General features: G+C 32.5%; 1 protein-coding gene across 12 annotated transcripts in view; it reads left to right on the plus strand.

The window, feature by feature from the left end:
* The window catches only part of LOC141556657 (apoptosis-stimulating of p53 protein 1-like), a 131,278-nt gene that overhangs the window by 84,866 nt on the left and 27,534 nt on the right, over positions 1-18,878 (plus strand). For 6 of the 12 annotated variants that reach the window (XM_074291131.1, XM_074291125.1, XM_074291126.1 and 3 more), the window contains exons 5-8: positions 10,751-10,852; positions 12,560-12,734; positions 15,955-16,151; positions 17,394-17,558. In XM_074291131.1, the coding sequence (XP_074147232.1) occupies positions 10,751-10,852; positions 12,560-12,734; positions 15,955-16,151; positions 17,394-17,558 (639 nt within the window). Of the gene's footprint in view, positions 1-6,721; positions 6,823-10,750; positions 10,853-12,559; positions 12,735-15,954; positions 16,152-17,393; positions 17,559-18,878 lie in introns of those variants that run through there. The other 6 variants (XR_012486588.1, XM_074291134.1, XM_074291130.1 and 3 more) reach the window with 4 other exon arrangements.

Genomic DNA, 18,878 nt, shown 5'->3' on the forward strand with positions numbered 1-18,878 from the left:
CCTCCACATTGTGAAGGAGAAAAACCTTTGTATTGGAAAGGATAGAACAATAGTGGCTAATATGTAGTAGAAATTCAGGATAAATAGATAGTAAAATATATTTTTTTATTATTACTTTAATAGTTTTACCAGATATATGCATGGGTAATTTCACAACATTGACAATAGCCAAAACCTTTTGTTCTAATTTTTCCCCTCCTTCCCTCCCCTCCCCCAGATGGCAGGTTGACCATTTTTATGTCTGTGTCATAAAAGGAATTTGGTAGGACTCCTTCATTCCCTATTTTTTCAAATAGTTATATAACATTGGAGCTAATTGTTCTTTGAATGGTTGGTAGAATTCACGTGTAAATCCATCTGGTCCTGGAAATTTTTTCTTTGGGAGTTGATTAATAGCTTGTTCTATTTCTTTTTCCAAAATGGGACTATTTAAAGCAATTTATTTCCTCCTCTGTTAATCTGGGAAGCCTGTATTTTTGTAGGTAGTCATCCATTTTATTTAAGTTATCAAATTTATTGGCGTAAAGTTGGGCAAAGTAACTCATTATTTCTCTAATTTCCTCTTCATTGGTAGAAAGTTCCCCCTTTTCATTTTTAAGACTAACAATTTGATTTTCCTCTTTCCTTTTTCTAATCAGATTTACCAAAGGTTTTTCTATTTTATTGGCTTTTTCATTAAACCAACTATTAGTTTTATTTATTAGTTTAATAGTTTGTTTTTTTTTTTACTTTCAATATTATTAATTTCTCCTTTTAATTTTAGAATTTCAAGTTTAGTATTTGATTGAGGGTTTTTAATTTGGTCTTATTCTAGCTTTTTAAGTTGCAAGCCCAATTTATTGATCTTCTCTTTCTCTATTTTCTTCAAGTAAGCCTCTAAAGATATAAAATTTCCCCTTATTACCGCTTTAGCTGCATCCTACAAATTTTAGTATGATGCCTCATCATTGTCATTATCTTAAGTGAAATTATTGTTGTCTATAATTTGCTATTTCATCCAATCCTTCTTTAAGATAAGATTATTTAATTTACAATTACTTTTTTATCTATTTGCCCCTAACTTTTTGTTGAATGTAGTTTTTATTACTTCATGATCTGAAAAGAAAGCCTTTACTATTTCTGCTTTCCTGCATTTAATTTTGAGATCTTTATGTCCTAATATATGGTCAATTTTTGTATAGGTTCCATGAACTGCTGGGAAGAAAGTATACTCCTTTCTGTCACCATTCAGTTTTCTCTAAAGATCTATCATACCTAATTTTCCTAAAATTCTATTTACCTCTTTAATTTCTTTCATATTTGTTTTGTGGTTTGATTTATCTAATTCTGAGAGTACAAGGTTGAAATCTCCCACTATTATAGTTTTGTTGTCTATTTCTTCTTGCAACTCTCTTAACTTCTCCTTTAGGAAGTTAGATGCTATACCACTTGGTGCATATATATTTATTATTGATATTGCTTCATTTTCTATGCTACCCTTTAGCAAGTTATAGTTTCCTTCCTTATCTCTTTTGAGATTAATAAATAGGGAGCCAGTTCACTGTCCCTCAGACTATTGGAGGAAAAACTCACACTCTGTCTCCACCCCTCAGCCCATTTGCCAAAACCTGACGGGCCACATAAACGGCCTCAGCAGGTCTTAGTTTGAGAACCCCTGGATTAGATCAATTTCTGCTTTTGCTTGATCTGAGATAAGGATGGCTACCCCTGCTTTTTTGACTTCACTTGAAGCATAATAGATTCTGCTCCAGCATTTTACCTTTACTCTGTATGTATCTCCCTACTTTAAATGTGTTTCCTGTAAACATATTGTAGGGTTGTGACTTTTGATCCAGTCTGCTATCCGTCTCCGCTTAGTGAGAGAGTTCATCCCATTCACATTTACAGTTAAAATTACTAATTCTGTATTTCCTGCCATCATATTATCCCTATATTATGCTTTTTCCCCTTGCCCCCCAACCCCTTCCTCAGTATTAATTAAACTTATGAGCCCCACTTGCGTCACCCAGCCCTCCCTCTTTAGTATCCCTCCCTCCTCCCTTTAAATCTCTGTCCCTTTCTTGTACCCTTTCCTTATTACTCTTTTCCTTTTCCCTTTTCTTTTCCCCCATCTTGGCTCCTCACCTCAGTAAAATAATTCTTAACTGCTTTTCAAGTCTCCAGACCTAGATAAACTATCTCCATGGTCTTGAAAGAATCAAAACAGATGTTACTGATGAGGCTATTAAAGGTGATCTTTGAAGAAATCAACAAGACAGGGTTCTGAAGGAGGAGAACATGACCTGCTTTTTTTTTTTCCTCTGGGTGCAGATGGCTCTCTTCATCATAAGATTATTGGAACTGGCCTGAATCATCTCATTGTTGAGAAGAGCCATATCCATCAGAATTGCTGACTTTCTTCCTTAAAAAAAAAAGTAGACCCTGCAAGCCATAAGTTAAGTGAGTTTGACTTCAATTCTCAGCAAAAGATAGAACATATTATTAAAGGGATTTTTAGTGAATGTCTGGGAAAGGAAGGTAGTAATCATATAAATCAGCATAACTTTTATCAAGAACCAATTATCTCATGCTGACCTCATTGCTTTTTTTGAGGTGACCAGCCTGGGTGATCAAGCAATGCTTTAGGTAGTTCCTGGATTTCATCAAAGCATTGGACAAAATCACTTTTTGTTGTTGTTGTTGTTGCTGTTGTTAAAAATATAGAAATTTCAGCAAGAGATTAAGTGGATTGAGAACTAAATGAATCCCTGTAAGAGTAAGGATTGAGACCTAAGGAGAAGGAGAGTAATCGGGTGTTTCAGGGATCTGTTGTAGACCCTATTTAAAAAAAAAAGAAAAAAAAAAGATTTTAAGTGATTTATCAGATTTGCAGATGACAAAGATGAGAAGGGATAGCTACCAAGGTTGATGCCTGTCAGAATATAGAAAGATTTTGATTGCCTAAATGTTTGAATGTTAAATAACATTCTTAGCTTTCTGGCTGTACTGCCTGACCTTAGGTTAAGTCATTTGGGGACAAATTTAATAAGCTGGAATTTAATAGGATCAAGGGTAACATCTTCACTTTAGTTTAAAAAAAAAATGAAACGACTTCAGTAGTACAAGATGAGGAATATTATGGCTAGAGAATAGCAAATTCGTTATGAGTCAATAGTTACTTGGCAGCTGAAACAACAACAAGAAAACTCATGCAGCTTAGGCTGCATTGGAAACTTATAGTCTTAATGCCCTTTGCCTTTGCCAGATCATATCTTTCTGCTATATTGTTTTCAGATTTGTGTGCCACATAATAGGAGGTGATGGGGGAGGGGAAAGTAAGGACCAAAGAGTAAATTAATATATCCATTTATTAAAAGTGCCTACTATATACCAAGCAATGTGCACTAAGTACTAGAATACAAAGACAAAAGTGAAATTATGTATAAAATAAAAATTAAGTGCATAACATATACATAATTATGTACAATAACAAATTATATGAATATACTTTATTCAAAATTAATTGATTACAGAGGTGGTTTGAGGAGTGAATATATTAGCACCTGGGGAAAACTGGGAATGATTATTATGGAGAAAAGAAGAAATAACATCTCATCAGGCATGAAAAGATGGCATTTGGAAGAATAATTAATTAGATTTGTACCCTTTGTGACTAAGATTGATAGAAACTTTCCTAAAAATAAAAGGGATCTAAAATGTTGAATTTCTTGCCTCAGGAGATAGTGAGATCTCTTTCTCTTATTTTAAAAAAAAATTCTTTAAATAAATGTGTGCTATTGTTAATACTCTTTTTTAGATGAAAGTTGAACTAAATGTCTTCTGAGATATGTAGATTCTCAGCTGGATTCTCAAAATAAATGTTTTGGTCATAGTGAAAATGATATTATTGGTTACATGTAAAAAAAATAAACTTTTTTTTTTTTTTTTTAAATTTTGAGGTCCAAATTCTTTCCTTCCCTTATGTCTTACTCCCACTTTTTTTTTAATTTAGAATTTTTTCCCACAGTATATATGCATGAGTAAATTTTTTAAAAATAATATTATCCCTTGTATTCATTTTTCCAAATTATCCCCTCTCTCCCTCCACTCCCTACATTTTACATATGTTACAATATAACCCAGATACAATATATGTGTGTAAATACCATTTTCTTGTTGCACATTAAAGTATTAGATTCCGAGTCTTACTCCTACTTGAGAAGGCAAGAAAAAAAAAATTTTTTTTAAATTAAAGCTTTTTATTTTTAAAAACATATGCGTGGACAATTCTTCAACATTAGCCCTTGTAAAACCTTGTGTTCCAATTCCCCTCCCTTCCCCCAAGGCAAGATGGCAAGAATTTGAAGTTCAAAGTTTAAAAGGAAAATATATGTGTGTGTGTGTGTGTGTGTGTGTGTGTGTGTGTGTGTGTGTGTGTGTGTGTATTATTTTTTTTTTTTTTTGAGTTCCTTGAAATTGATACTTGGTATTGGCTCTTTTATTTATTATTTTATTAATTTTTACAATTATAACATTTTCTTTGACAGTACATATGCATAGGTGATATATGTGTGTATGTATATATGTGTGTGTGTGTGTGTGTGTGTGTGTGTGTGTGTGTGATATATAATTTTTTTTTTTTTTAACATTATCCCTTGTAATTCTGTTCCAAGTTTTTCCCCTCCTTCCCTCCATCCCCTCCCCTAGTATATCCTAGGTACAATATATATGTGCAGAACCAAATTTTATTGTTGTTGTTGCAAAGGAAGGATTGTATTTGGAAGGTAAAAATAATCTGGGAAGAGAAACAAAACAAGACAAAACAAAAAACCAATGCTCACAGTTTACACTCATTTCCCAGTGTTCCTTTTCTGGATGAAGCTGATTCTATTCATCATTGATCAATTGGAATGTGTGTGTGTGTGTGTGTGTGTGTGTGTGTGTGTATATATATATATATATATATATATATATATATATATATATATATATATATATTTTAAAGATGCTTTGATCTGCATTCAAAGTTCATCTCTTTTCTCCATAGAGGTGAATAACATTTTTCATCATTAATTCTTTGGAATTGACTTGGGTAAGAGTATTATGTCAGAATTAGGATTTAAATCCATGTCACAGTTGATCATTATACATTATTAGTGTTACTGTGTACGATATAATCCTGATTCTGCTCACTTCACTTTTCATCAGTTCATATAAGGTTTTTCTGAAACCCCCATGCTCATCATTTCTTATGGCACAACAGTATTCCATCACAATCTTGTTTTGCCTTTCCCCAATGAATGGATATTCCCTATATTTCCAATTCTTTGTCATTACAAAAAGAGCTGTTATAAATATTTTTGTACATATGGGTTCTTTTCCCTTTTCTTTGACCTCTTTGGGAGACAGTATTGTTTTGAAATAAGAGCACTGGAGCTTGAACCAGAAAACTTGGGTTCTAGTTCTGACTTTTATACTATTGGTTTGAACTTGAATAAATTATATATCTTCTCTGGGCTTTAAAGTTTCACTTTTAAAATAGGGAGGTGAGTGTAAATGATCTCTCACTTTTTCTTTTCGTTCCCACATACTGAAATATATGTAGTTCAGTTATGCTAAATGGTCTCTCTGGATTTTAAACAGAATTTTACTATTGACATTTTTTCAACTTGATAATGAAGCATGCCTGACATAAAATCATTAAGCAAGAAGTACTTAGAAGGCAAAGTTTATGTGAAATTATTAAGGTAGAAACATTGTTTTCAATAAAAGAATTCATAGATGGATTTCCAACAGAACTTGGTCATAAGATTTCCAGATTGTACAGTCAAGTTTGCTTCTTCTTTGAAATGGAAAAACTTGAGTTTGAAAGGAATTTAGACTTTTAAGATTTATTTTTATTTAAAAAAAAATCACCAATCAGGATGAGATGTCTGTCTAATTTAATGATTCAGTCTTACTTGAAGATAAAAATATTCTACATCCTTTAAGTTTATTAGGGAAACCCAGGACTAGCTTAGCCAGATCTTATAATCATGATGATCTATTTTAGTAAGTAGAAAATAATATGTTATAATAACATTGTGATTAACATATCTATTTACATTTCTGTGTGAAAAAGCTATGAAAGGGGGAAGAAGTATGGAAAGAATACATACAGCCCATAGCACAGTGCTTCACAAATACTAAGTACATAATAAAAATTACTTCCATTGTGCTATGGGCTGAGGATACAAGTACAAAAATGTAATCATCCTAGCTGTCAAATAGTTTTTATTCTAATAGAGGAGATAGCACAAATGGGAAAGTGATGAAAAGGAAAGGATAAAACCTTTTTTGTTTGCTAAGTTGGAGGAGTTGTTGAATGAAGCCGTACCATGGGGTTTGACGTGATCTATCTAATATTAATGGAAATATTGATTGTAGATCTGATTGCATAGAAAGAGATAAAGAGGAATGGGACTGGGATAGAAGAAATATCAGCAGGGCAAGAAATTGTAGGGAGAGGAATATGAAATATGGCTGGAGCCAACTTAATGGCATGGACCATGTAATTTTGTGCTCCCACAATCTAGAAAACTATATCCCTAGAAGTAGAACTATACAAATGAATGGAGGTTTGGTAATGATAACAAAACAGTTTATTTGTGTCAGTCTTCTTCACACCTCTCCTCTCCCCTTCCTGTCCCATGTCATCCCATCCCTACCTTCCATAACAAGAATGTTCCATTGTTACACCTTCATGACAGGAAAATGTGAGGAAGGCCTGTAGTATGTTAGTATGTTAGGTGGGACATTCTGTGGCAACCTTTTGGGGGAACATGGACAAACATCACAAAAGTAGTAAGTGTCAGAATTGGGACTTAAACCCATGTTATCTGACCCTAAGAAAATGAAAACCAAGCCAAACCCAAGACCACCTGGAATTAATGTGGTATTGTCCCAGAAGACAGGGCAGCTAGGTGGTGCAGTGGATAAAGCGCTGGATCTGAAGTCATCTTTGTGAGTTCAAATCTGGCTTCAGATATATTCTGGCTGTGTGACCCTGGGGTGAGTCACTTTACCCTATTTGTCTCAGTTTCCTCATCAGTAAAATGAACTGGAGAAGGAAATGGCAAACTACTCCAGTATTTGTGCCAAGAAAATTCCATGAAGAAACACAGTTGGATATGACTGCAACAACTGAACCTGTGCTAGAAAATGGTACTTTAAACAACAGAAATCTTTGGCTTTCATTGCTTTTGCAAAGTAGTATCAGTGGCCAGTATTTCTTCATACATTCATTCACTCAAAACATACAGTATTAGTATCTTAACTTTCCATGCTTTCTCCTTCTGAATTATATTTATTTTTCCATAAGCTTTTCTTAGAGAAACTGTCAGCTTTTTTTTTTTTTTTTTTTTTTTTTTTAAGTATTGTGAGTACCATTTAATCCAGCTGTTATTTCTTGCTTGATATGTCTCATGTTCCTACCTGCTTTCTAAGTTCAAGACTTTTTCCTTTGAAGTGGATTTCCTGTGAAGCTTAACAGATAGTTTTACAAGGACAGAAGAATGTACGTTTTGGTATAGCAGTATTACATTCATGGGAGATTACTGCAAGAGCTTGATGTCTAAAAGTATCATTAATTATATTTCAGTCAAGCATTTAGCAAATAAGTGGCATAACAAGTTTATTTATATACATATACATACATGAATCTGTTAGGTGCACAGGAGAGTTTATTTCAATTTTTATAGTGCAAAGCATATTGAATTAATAGTTTCTATTTAGAAATGTGACATTAAACAGAACAATTCTGTGATTACTACTATTGCCATTATATTTGTGATTTCTTGGAGGAGTAGACGGTGTTTATTGTCTTCTCCCTTTTCACAGTGATATAATAAAGAAGTATTTTTTTTTTTTTTTGAACAAACAAATCAGGATAATTATCTTAAGTAAAACAGGCATTGTTATAAAAGTGAGCAATGCCATTAGACTAGAGCTGTCCAGGACTCTTGACAATAAGAATTCATTTCCATGAATAACTGTCAGTTAAATTGGTAATGCTAATTCCTTTTTGTCTCTGTACCTCTAAAGAGATAGTGCTGAAGGAAGCATTAGAAGATTTGTTAAAGTTTTGAAAAAGTTTTTCCTTCCTTTTTTTTGTCTTTTTCATATTGGGGGATTTGCTGTTAACTTATGAGAGGGAAAAAAAAGTGACCTTTTCTGTTCATTGATTTAATAATTAAGATATAACCTTGTATGTGATTGACCATTTATCCTAAAGGAGCTATATTAAAGATTATGAAGAAGCCTGTCTAGATCTCTATTTGAATATGGATGATAAGGAGGAAAAATGGCTGTGTTAGACTAGAGGGAGAACCAGAACATTCCATTGGGATCTCTTGATATCATTTGGAAAATTTCAAATTAATAAGTGAATGAAAGTTAATTGTGTTAAAGAATCCTAATAACATTAAAATTTTATTTTGACTATTATTACCTTCATAGGAAGATGGTGAAGGGTTTTGTTTTGTTTTGTTTTTTGAAGGGAAAAGAGTACTCTTTCATATTGCTCATTTGGCAATTTGGTGTGTGATATAGAAAATTGGGTGTTTCCTTAAAAATTCTGAATATCATTAAATAAAATTAATATTTCCATAAACATAGTATAACAGAAAAAGAAGATCATGTATTAAAGTAAATTTATATTATGTGTGACTGGCTTTTCTTTTTAATTAAGACATTCAACATATAATTTTTCATAGATGGCTTGTATGTCTGATTATTTCTGTCCTTCCTTGAGTCCTCTCTATGCCTTAAAAATGTTTACATTTGTTTTTGGTCTTTATTTTTACATTGCCATCTCAGCGTACTGGCCATGTCATTATGGCCATGTCATTATGTTTTTGATACTATACATTCATCTTGAATCTTTAAAACATGTAAATTATTAGAAGTAAAATGTAAAAATGTACAATTTATTAAGTGGAAATAATGTTTTGAATATCCTTGTACTCCAAAATCATAAGTTGAAAAATTTTAAAGTTTAAAGACTTTTGTTTTTGTTGTTTAAGTTTTAGAAGATTACTACAGATTATTAAAGGAACTAGTATTTTGAGGGGAATATTGTTAAAGAAGCTTGAAAGATAACTGATATAGTTTTATAATTTTTCAAAAGTTTATCAGCCTAAAATAATAGGCTTAATTGAATAAAGTGAAATTTAATAGGAATAAATATTGTGTACTTGGGTTAAAAAAAATCAGTTTTTGCAGTTCATACGATAGAGAACATAGCTAAATAATAATTCCTATGAAAAGAATATGATTTGAAATGGCAGTCCTAGATATGGCTAGTCAAACATCATGGCTACATTAAGCAGGTAAGTTTTTAGGATCAGGAAGGCATAGTTCCATTGTATGTATATATGTAGGCCATATTTGGAGTGATCTTTAAAACTAGTATCTTCATCTTAATATTAAAAGTGGAAATAGATTTTTAGTCTTGTTGACTGAAGTGCTAGCTTTTCCTTTTGGGGGATAGTAAAACTGTCTTCAGTATGGAGTGGTTTGAAAGTTCCATTTTGGTAGATGATCGCAGACTGGTTAAGCCCTCAAGGATTTTTATTATAATAAAGACAGGCAGAAAGGAAGGAAAGAAACAAGTTCTTATTAAGTTAAGCTTACTATGTGCCAGGTATTGTGCTAAGCTCTTTACAAATATTTCTCACAACAGCTCTGGATCTTGGATATTATTATTAACCTCATTTTACAGTTAAGGAAACTAAAGCAAACAGGTTAATAGAGTTGCCCAGAGTCACACTGCTAGTAATTCTAGGCCCATCTCTACCTGCTTCACCATATGATAATTTCTAACCAAGGGATTCAGACTGTGTTGTACAAATCTAAAATACTGTGTATATCTTTAAGCCATGAATGCTTAGATTTCAAAGGCACTGCAGATATTCAGCATATTTCAAAGAATAGTATGTGACAATAGTTATGGGAGTTTAAAATAAGATGGATGTGAGTGACTATTAAGGATAATGAAATATACGGAATAGCAGTATAAAGAATCATTGGTTTTATGGGGCAAAAGATATCAATTGAAGGGGAATATATAGATGGGAAACCTGGAATTGGGAAGTATGTATGATATATTCAGAGGTAGTCTCTTCCCCCCCAAATACCAGCTGTCATTTTCTTATAGCAAGATCAAATGTGACCTAATTTTATAATATACTTTAATTTACTTAGGTTTTTAAAAAAGCTTTCTTGTATAATTGTCTTTCTTTTAATTTTTTTTTCATTAATTCATTATGGTGTAGTTCTGTTTAAAAGAAAAGCTTTAAAGCTTGTTTTCTCTAGGACAAAACACTACCTACTTTGTGTTTCAGTAACTTTGGAATACTTTTTTTTTTTTTTTTTGAGGTTAGAATACTAAACAAAGAGCTAAATACTGATTTTCAGATGTTAGATAATTAAGTTATTTTGGGAAATAACCATTCTAAGAGCCTAAAACAAATTATCATAAAATTAAGCTTTGAAAAATTTAATTGAGTCAAATATTTCATAAGATTTCCTGCCTATAATATTATTTTTCATAGTTAATTACCACAAACATGCATTTGAACACAATCTTCTGAAAAGAATGTATTTTTTTCCCATTAAGGATGTACTGGAGGGCATCCTTTAATTTAAGAATGCTAGCATCTATAATCTAACACCATGAAGTTTTAAGCATTTATATACTTCTGTTTTAATATGAGTGTTCTTTTCACTGTAGGTTGGGAATCCCCGGGTTGAACTTACACTTTCAGAACTCCAGGATATGGCTGCTCGGCAGCAGCAGCAAATTGAAAACCAGCAGCAGATGTTGGTTGCCAAGGTATGTTTTGAGATGAAAAGAGGAAAAAAGATTTTAGGCCCTTTGATAACTTACTTTTATGAAGAGTGTGAATGATTGTGCTTAACATATGTAGTCAGTATAATGCCACTTTACTTTCTGCCATCTGACATAGTAGGGTTTCTGAGGACTGCATCTGACCAATAGCACTGATAATAGCTAGTTTTCTTAGCATTTTATAACTTTATTTTCACCTCTTAAATGAATTTTTTTCTCCTTTGTCACAAACATGAGATGCAGAACAAGAAACTGTCTTAAAGGGGGTACTGTGCTTTGTGCAGTTGAAAACTTACAAAATGGATGATGAAAAGCACAAGAGGTGGTCTGACTGGCACAGAGCCAAGAAAGGGGGGGGGGGGAGGAAGGAGTTGACTTTTATCTCTAGTGAAGCCAAAAGACTGAAAAAAGAAAAAGATAAAGTCTAGGCTAGAGAAGTTACTTGTTAAAAACATTTAATTATATGATTTTGTAATATTCTGAAAGCATTTTGAAGGTTAGTTTGTTTATTGCCTCAGTCTAAAGAGTATTTTAAAAAGAGAAAGATTTTTCCTTTGGTGATTTTTTTTTTAATGTTCTGAACTCTTTACTTCTGTATAAATAATAATATAAATTTAATATAAATCTATCACTTTGGAGACACTTTCATTTTATTTTAAAAAAATTATTCTAGGTTTTTAGAATTGAAAAATTTGGCAAATTAAACATGAATATGAAGCAATTAGGGTTAAGTGACTTGCCCAGGGTCACACAGATAGGAAATGTTAAATATCTGAGACCATATTTGAACTCGGGTCTTCCTGACTTCAGAGCTGGTGCTCTATCCACTGCACCATCTAGCTGCCCCAAATGTTAGTTTTTAAAAATATGTAAAACTGTTGATTTTTTTTCATAACCCATCTTCAAATTGGTAAATTTTATATACTTGGAGACTGAATTTTTAATGTTAATAATATCCTGAAATAAGTTTTGATATCATAGAAAACTTTCTATTCTTGGTGATTTCTTGTTTTGATTGTCATTTATATACATGTTTTATATTTTGTATTATTCCCTTATACAAATATAAAGCAATTTTAAGCTGTGTTTATTAACTTATGCAGGAACTCATCTGGAACAAATGATATACTCTTGTTTGTTTAGTAGTTCTTAGCAAATTAGAAGTTATTTTGTAGTAGATCTTTTCTTTTTCGAGTCAGAAATCCTCAGCTTCTTCATTTCCTTTGGGAAATTGAGCAATGTTTTGGGAACTATTTTGCAACAGCAGGAAACATGTTACTAAAAGCAGGAAATTAATGTTGGAGGAATCTTAACAGATGTGTTAGAATGAATGTAGATGAAATTGTTCTAGCAAATTATATGAATATGAGTTGGAATTGACTATATTTAAATACATTTTCCCTAGTTTTTTTTTTTCTTTTTTCCAAAAGTTCCTCACAGAAATTATTATTGTATATTCACTGTTTTTCACAAGTCAATTTATACTAATTAAATCCTTAAAATATTGTTCCTTTTCTAAACCTAAATAAATAATTCAGTTTTCATGTACTCTTAACACATATGCCGTAATGCTCTTGGCATTTCTTTCATGTATATGGTTGACCCTGAAATTGTTTTAGTTGTTGCAGAAATAATAATTTAACTTAAGAAAACATGCCAAAATTACACTTTTTTCTATTTTCCCTATGTCAGGAGCAACGTTTGCATTTTCTAAAGCAACAAGAACGTCGCCAGCAGCAGTCAATTTCTGAAAATGAAAAGCTTCAGAAACTTAAAGAAAGAGTTGAGGCCCAGGAGAATAAACTGAAAAAAATCCGTGCTATGAGAGGTCAAGTGGACTATAGCAAAATCATGAATGGCAACCTGTGTATGTATTATGTTTTCTAATTCAGAGACACCAGGGATTAGGCATTTTCTTTTTTCTTTTCATTTACTTATATCTAAAGTGAAGTTAGTTTATGAGACAATTTTCATAACAAAAATTAATGCTGGATTTTTTTTTTTCCCTTTTTAGTGAAATTAGTGATGGGCATTAGCTAACATAACCATGATAAAGTAGATTTGGCATTTACATTCTAAGTGTACATTTGTTATCTTTCTGATCTTGGGAACACCACATCTGGGTCTTTTTATTGTTTAAAAAAGGGGGTTGGACTAGTATATTTCTAAGGTCCCTTCCAGCTAAAAATATTGTCCTTTTTTTTCAACTCCTAACATTCATTGAATTTATTCTTAAGATTCCATTCTTTTGGGTTATCTCATAAGACAAAATGTCGATGCTTAATAAGATGTTTTAATTACATTAGTAACTAGAAACCTTTTGGTTAAGTAATCCAAGCTTTCTTGCCTTAAACCTGCTCTGTTGTGAACAGTATCATGGTGAAACTCTTGGTAAAATCTTCAGATTTCATTAGTGTATATATATATATATCATAGGTAAAATATTGTCAAACTCTCTTTGAAAATTTGATTTTTATTGAGAAATGATCCAACTATTCTGGACAGCAATTTGAACTGTGCCAAAAGAGCTATAAAGCTGTGCATATTATATTATATTATCCTAAGGAAATCATGAAGGAGGGAAAAGGACCCACATGCACAAAAATGTTTGTAGCGTCTCTTTGTGGCAGCAAAGAATTGGAAAATGAATAGATGCCCATCAGCTGGGGAAATGTTGAACAACTTGTGGTATATGAAAGTAATGGAATATTATTGTTCTATAAAATAATGAACAAGCTGATTTTAGAAAGGCCTAGAATGATTTACATGAACTGATGCTGAGCAAAATAAGCAGAACCAAGACTACATCGTATACAATAATGGCAAGAATGTGTGATGGTCAACTATGAAAGACTTGGTTCTCCCCAGTGATTCAGTAATTCAAAGCAAGATGCTATCTGTATCCAGAAAAAGAACTAAGGGGACTGAATGTAAATCAATACATGCTGTGTTCACTTCTTTTTGCCTGTGTGTGTGTGTGTGTGTGTGTGTGTGTGTGTGTGTGTGTGTGTGTGTGTGTGTGTGTGTGTGTTTCAATATATCTCTTGCGGTTTTTCCCCTTTGGTCTGATTTTACTTTCCCAATATGATTCATAAAGCATTGTGTATTAAAAATAAAAAAATTTACTGGGAAAAAATACAAAAGAAAAAAATAAAATGCTTTTTACACATTAAAGAATTATGATTAAAAATTTACCAATAATCATATCTGCAAGGTTTGTTATTTTTCTGTACACAAAAATCATAGCTTATTCTAACTAATTGACAGAATTTAATTAATGGAATCCAAATGTTTGTTTCTATTTCCTTATTTATTTTTATTTGAAAATTTCACTTTAGCTATTTTTGTTCAGCTATTTTGAAGAAAAAAGCAAGATTAAAAATTGAGCATTTCTTCCTTCTCTTTGTTGTAATTTATTGTCACATATTCCTTCAAATAAAGGTTCTATTGCTACTTTGGGGGGAAAAAAGAAAAGGAAATTTGATATTCATGACAAATTTCTTAATAAAATACATTCCCTGAAAACAATGTCTTTTTTGAATTACCTTTTGTACTTTTTAGTACCTCTTGGGTACTAGTATGAAGCAATTTTGTTTTTCCATATTGACAATGTAATGGATAGAAAACCCATTTCAAAGCTAGGAAGACCTGCTTTAAAGCCCTTGTCTAAGAGGTGTTACTGTGTGATCTTGGCAAATCACTTTCCCAATACAAAATGCAGTTAGATTAGTATAGCACTATAGATTCCTCTGAGTTATAGAAAAGTTGCTGCTGACCTGCCTCCAGAATGGGAACTTCATTTCCCAGGAGTTCCTTATACAAATAAAATAGCAGGTTCATTGGCTTTCTTTTCTTCACTTTGCATTTTTTAATACAGATTTTCCCAAGTTTCTCTGAAGTGCTTCATATTCCTCATTCCTTATGGTGCCCTAATATTACATTATATTAATGGTTTAATATAACCATTCCTTAGTATTTGAACTCACTTCCTGCTGGCTCCAGGAGCAGTGTTTTATCCATTGTGCCATTTAGTTGCCCCCACTGGGCCAATTCATAGTTTCCTCCACTGTGAATAAATATGCTTGCTTTCCACAGATTCTCTAAACAATGCAAGTTCCCAGCTTTACTAGCTTAATGGGTGTAAGATGATACTTGAAAATTTTAATTTGTATTTCTAGAACCATAAGGAATTTAGGATGGTAATAGTTGTAATGTTTTCAAAACTGTTTTGTGTCTTGGGACTCCATTTGTATTGAGCAAAATGGTTGTCTTATGTGTCAGTTTCCTTACAGATAAGTCAGACTCAATCAGGCATATTCAATGCAAGAGATCTTTCTTCTAAATCTCTTCCTTTCCTCCATCTATCTCATCTTAATCTAACTGCCTTTTGTGCAGAAATACTTCAAATTTTGTATAATCAATACCCTCTGCTGATTGTTAATTGTTTGCTATCTGTTATTGTGAAGGTTGTAATTTTCTGTTTTTTCTAATTTTTTTTTCATGCTATGACTCAATATTGACTTGACACAACTATGCTTTTTGGATTGACCCCTTCTGCCTCAAATGGGCATGAACTTAAGGAAAGGATAATTAAATATGTTTCAAAAGCAAAACATATTTTTAAATCAGATAGAAAAGTTTTTTTTTTTTTTTTTGTTTTTTTTTAAATCATTCATTTGGGGCAGGTAGGTGGCCCAGTGGTAGAGCAATAGCCCTGAAGTCAGGAGGACCTGAGTTCAAATTTGGTCTCAGACATTTAACACATCCTGGCTGTGTGACCCTTGGCAAGTCACTTAACCCCAAGTGCCTCAGCAAAAAAGAAAAATTTAAAAATTTTTTAAAAATTATCCATTTCATGCTTTTGCTATAGTGGAGATAATCAAGAATTAAAATAAAATATGTGCATAAAATTATACCGTATACATAGAGATTAGGATGTTGAATGTCAGTGATAGTCTAATTGCCTGATTCATGAATTTTAAATCGGCTTCTTTGCTTCCATGAAAATTTCTTTCAAAGCTTGTGTTGATGCTTTTTTATTACATATTTTCATTGAATTTTTTTCCTTGGGGGTGGGGGCATTGCAGCTGCTGAAATTGAAAGGTTCAGTGCCATGTTCCAGGAAAAGAAGCAGGAAGTACAAACTGCAATTCTAAGAGTGGATCAGCTCAGTCAACAATTGGAGGATTTAAAGAAAGGGAAACTCAATGGATTTCAGTCGTATAATGGCAGATTGAGTGGTCCTGCTGCAGTGGAATTAAAAAGATTATACCAAGAGCTTCAGGTAACCTGTTGGAGTTTTTCTGTTTATGTAGTGAGTGATTCTAAAGATGATGAGCACACTGGAGTTGAGCCAAGGGTGCTCACTTAGGAACAAGTTCTCACGAGGTGGTTTGTTTGTTTGTTTAGAATAACTGAATCTGATGGATTTTCTTGGGTTTGTTTGGGCCAGATCTATGATTTCTGGATGTAGTAACTCCCTTTATCTAAAACTCAAGAGTCCTAGAGAGATTGGCTTGAGGCACTGATAAATGAAGTGATTGGCCCAGAATCAACCAGATATTATGTATTAGAGGTAGCAATTGAAATCAGATCTTCCAGATTCCCATGCTGACTGTATTAAATTCCACAGTGACTCTGATTTACTATTTAGCAATATAAAAACATAAAACTATATGGTATCAAAGTCTCCATGTAAACTTAAAGTTTAATGTAACTATAGTCTAAGAAATCAGCCACTAAATTTGAATAATTGAAAATCATGAGGAGTGTTTTTTAAAAGCAGTTATTAAAATTATTTAAAATTAATTGCTTTACCACTTTGTTTTTCATAAAATGTGTATCTTCATCATAACTTGCAAATTGAGTTAAGATATTTAGCAAATAATGTTATTTTGCATTTCTAGTGCTTTGCATGTAGTAGATACTTATGTATTTGTTGAAATGAATTAAAGTAATAGACATAACAAAAGGAAAGAGCGGGAATTCATGATATCTTTTGCTTGTTAGGAGAGGCCAGGATTTAACTGTTGTATGTGACCATTGTGGGAAAATTATTATCCTATAAATAATGGAATTTGTATAATATTGTATTTTCTGCATAGAGGGTAAGAGGCAGTATGAAGCAGTTCAACGTATAATAAATGAGAAGATTGATTAGCAAAGGAATTCTGTTATGGTTGTTTCACATGATACAAACCCAATGGACAAGTCATTATGTAAAAATTACCAAAAATATGTAGGTCATTTTTCACCTGGCTTATAATTTGAGTGCTTGTCTTGTGTTTTGTCAGCTATGTGAATATTTAGAGATCTCTTCCTCAAGAATCTGTGGATTCCCATTTATAAATATGAAACAGATAGCATATCAATTAATTCTATACATGTATATGCCTAGACATAATATATGCCAAAATTTAATATCATCTTTAGTTAAAAAAAATTTCTCATGGAAATGAAGATTTAATAATCTTTTTAATTAAAATTTTAAAAAAATGTAACCCTTCTCCCTTTTTTTTTTTTAAAGATTCGGAATCAGCTTAATCAGGAACAGAATTCAAAACTTCAGCAGCAGAAGGAACTTTTAAATAAACGTAATATGGAGGTTGCTATGATGGACAAACGAATCAATGAACTGCGTGAGCGTCTTTATGGGAAAAAAATTCAGGCACGTCAAAAAGAAAACATTCCTGTAAGATAAACTTTTACAAAAGGCCCATATCCAAATCACACTTTTTTTTTTTTTCTGAATTAAATTATTTCTATTCTCCAGTCAGTAAAAATTATTAAAAATGTTCTTTTGTCTGTGGTGGCTTAAGGAACCTCAAAGCCATAAAAGTTCAGGTAGCAGAGTCTGGTAGTAAAGATTACTAATAGCAATGTAGCATCTGAAACCACTGGCTAAAGCACCTCGTATTTCTTTTTCCTCTGACTTGGTATGTACTCTGACCCTTCTCTGCCTTGGTTATTCTGTTCCCATATTCACGTTGCTATTGATAGCTTCCTTCTCTGTCAGAAAAGAGACTGCTTCAAAGTGGCACTCATCTACACTGCTTGTCACTGAGGACAAAATCTTTTATTTTCATTTCCTCTTGTGTGGAGTAAATGTAAAGAATTGCATGTAGCAGAGAATTGGTAGCACCCAGGTTACCAATGTCCTTTCTCCTAGGGAATAGTATCCTTCAGCTTCCACCACTTGTGGTTGCTCTGCCACCAACTCACATATCCTTTCAGGTTAATGGCTTGGCATTATTTCTTTGGCTATGCAGGAAGTGCAGAATGAGATTGACTGTGCTTTTGGAGGATACCAAGAAATATAAACAGCTTTAACATTGACATATTTAATACTTATTTCTTTGATAAAGGCTTACTATTAAGGATATTCTAGGCAAAAAAAATATTACAGATTTTTCTTCTAGTAATAAAAATGCTGTCTGTGTTCTTAATCTTGGGAAAATCCTAAAGAAATAGCTGAAATGTACAGAGCTTCTCTGTACAGATGTACAGATAACTTCTGTATGCTTTCAAATATAGGAACTCTTCACTATAATGATGACCCTTGTTAAGAATATATGATTGTGGTAAGACCAAAACAAAATTGATGCTGAGCCTCCAGAGTGGATAATCTGTACAAATCCCATTGAAACAAATTTCATAATTCAAATGTGCTTCCAACAATAAAATATAGATGATAACTTTTTATGGTCAGATGGGCATAGTTGGATTTTGTGAGTCTTCACTGATGTCTCGAAAGCTCTTTGTTGTTCTAAGTGTTACATATATTAAAGTCTCAAAACTACTAGGCAATTCCTTGGAAAGGCAAAAAACCTGAATTTTGATATTAGTCTTTCTCTGGTGGAAAAGCCGTTGTATTGATTCCAACAGCTTTGTCCCAGTGGTTTCTGATGCTCGATGTTTCCTTGACATGAATATAGGGTTTGAAGGATGGAGGAAAGAGATCAGTGGCTTTCTTGGTTCTGAAAATGTTAAGCTTAAATTTAAAAAGATCCAG

Source organism: Sminthopsis crassicaudata, chromosome 2, assembly GCF_048593235.1.
Source record: "Sminthopsis crassicaudata isolate SCR6 chromosome 2, ASM4859323v1, whole genome shotgun sequence".
Lineage (NCBI taxonomy): Eukaryota > Metazoa > Chordata > Mammalia > Dasyuromorphia > Dasyuridae > Sminthopsis > Sminthopsis crassicaudata.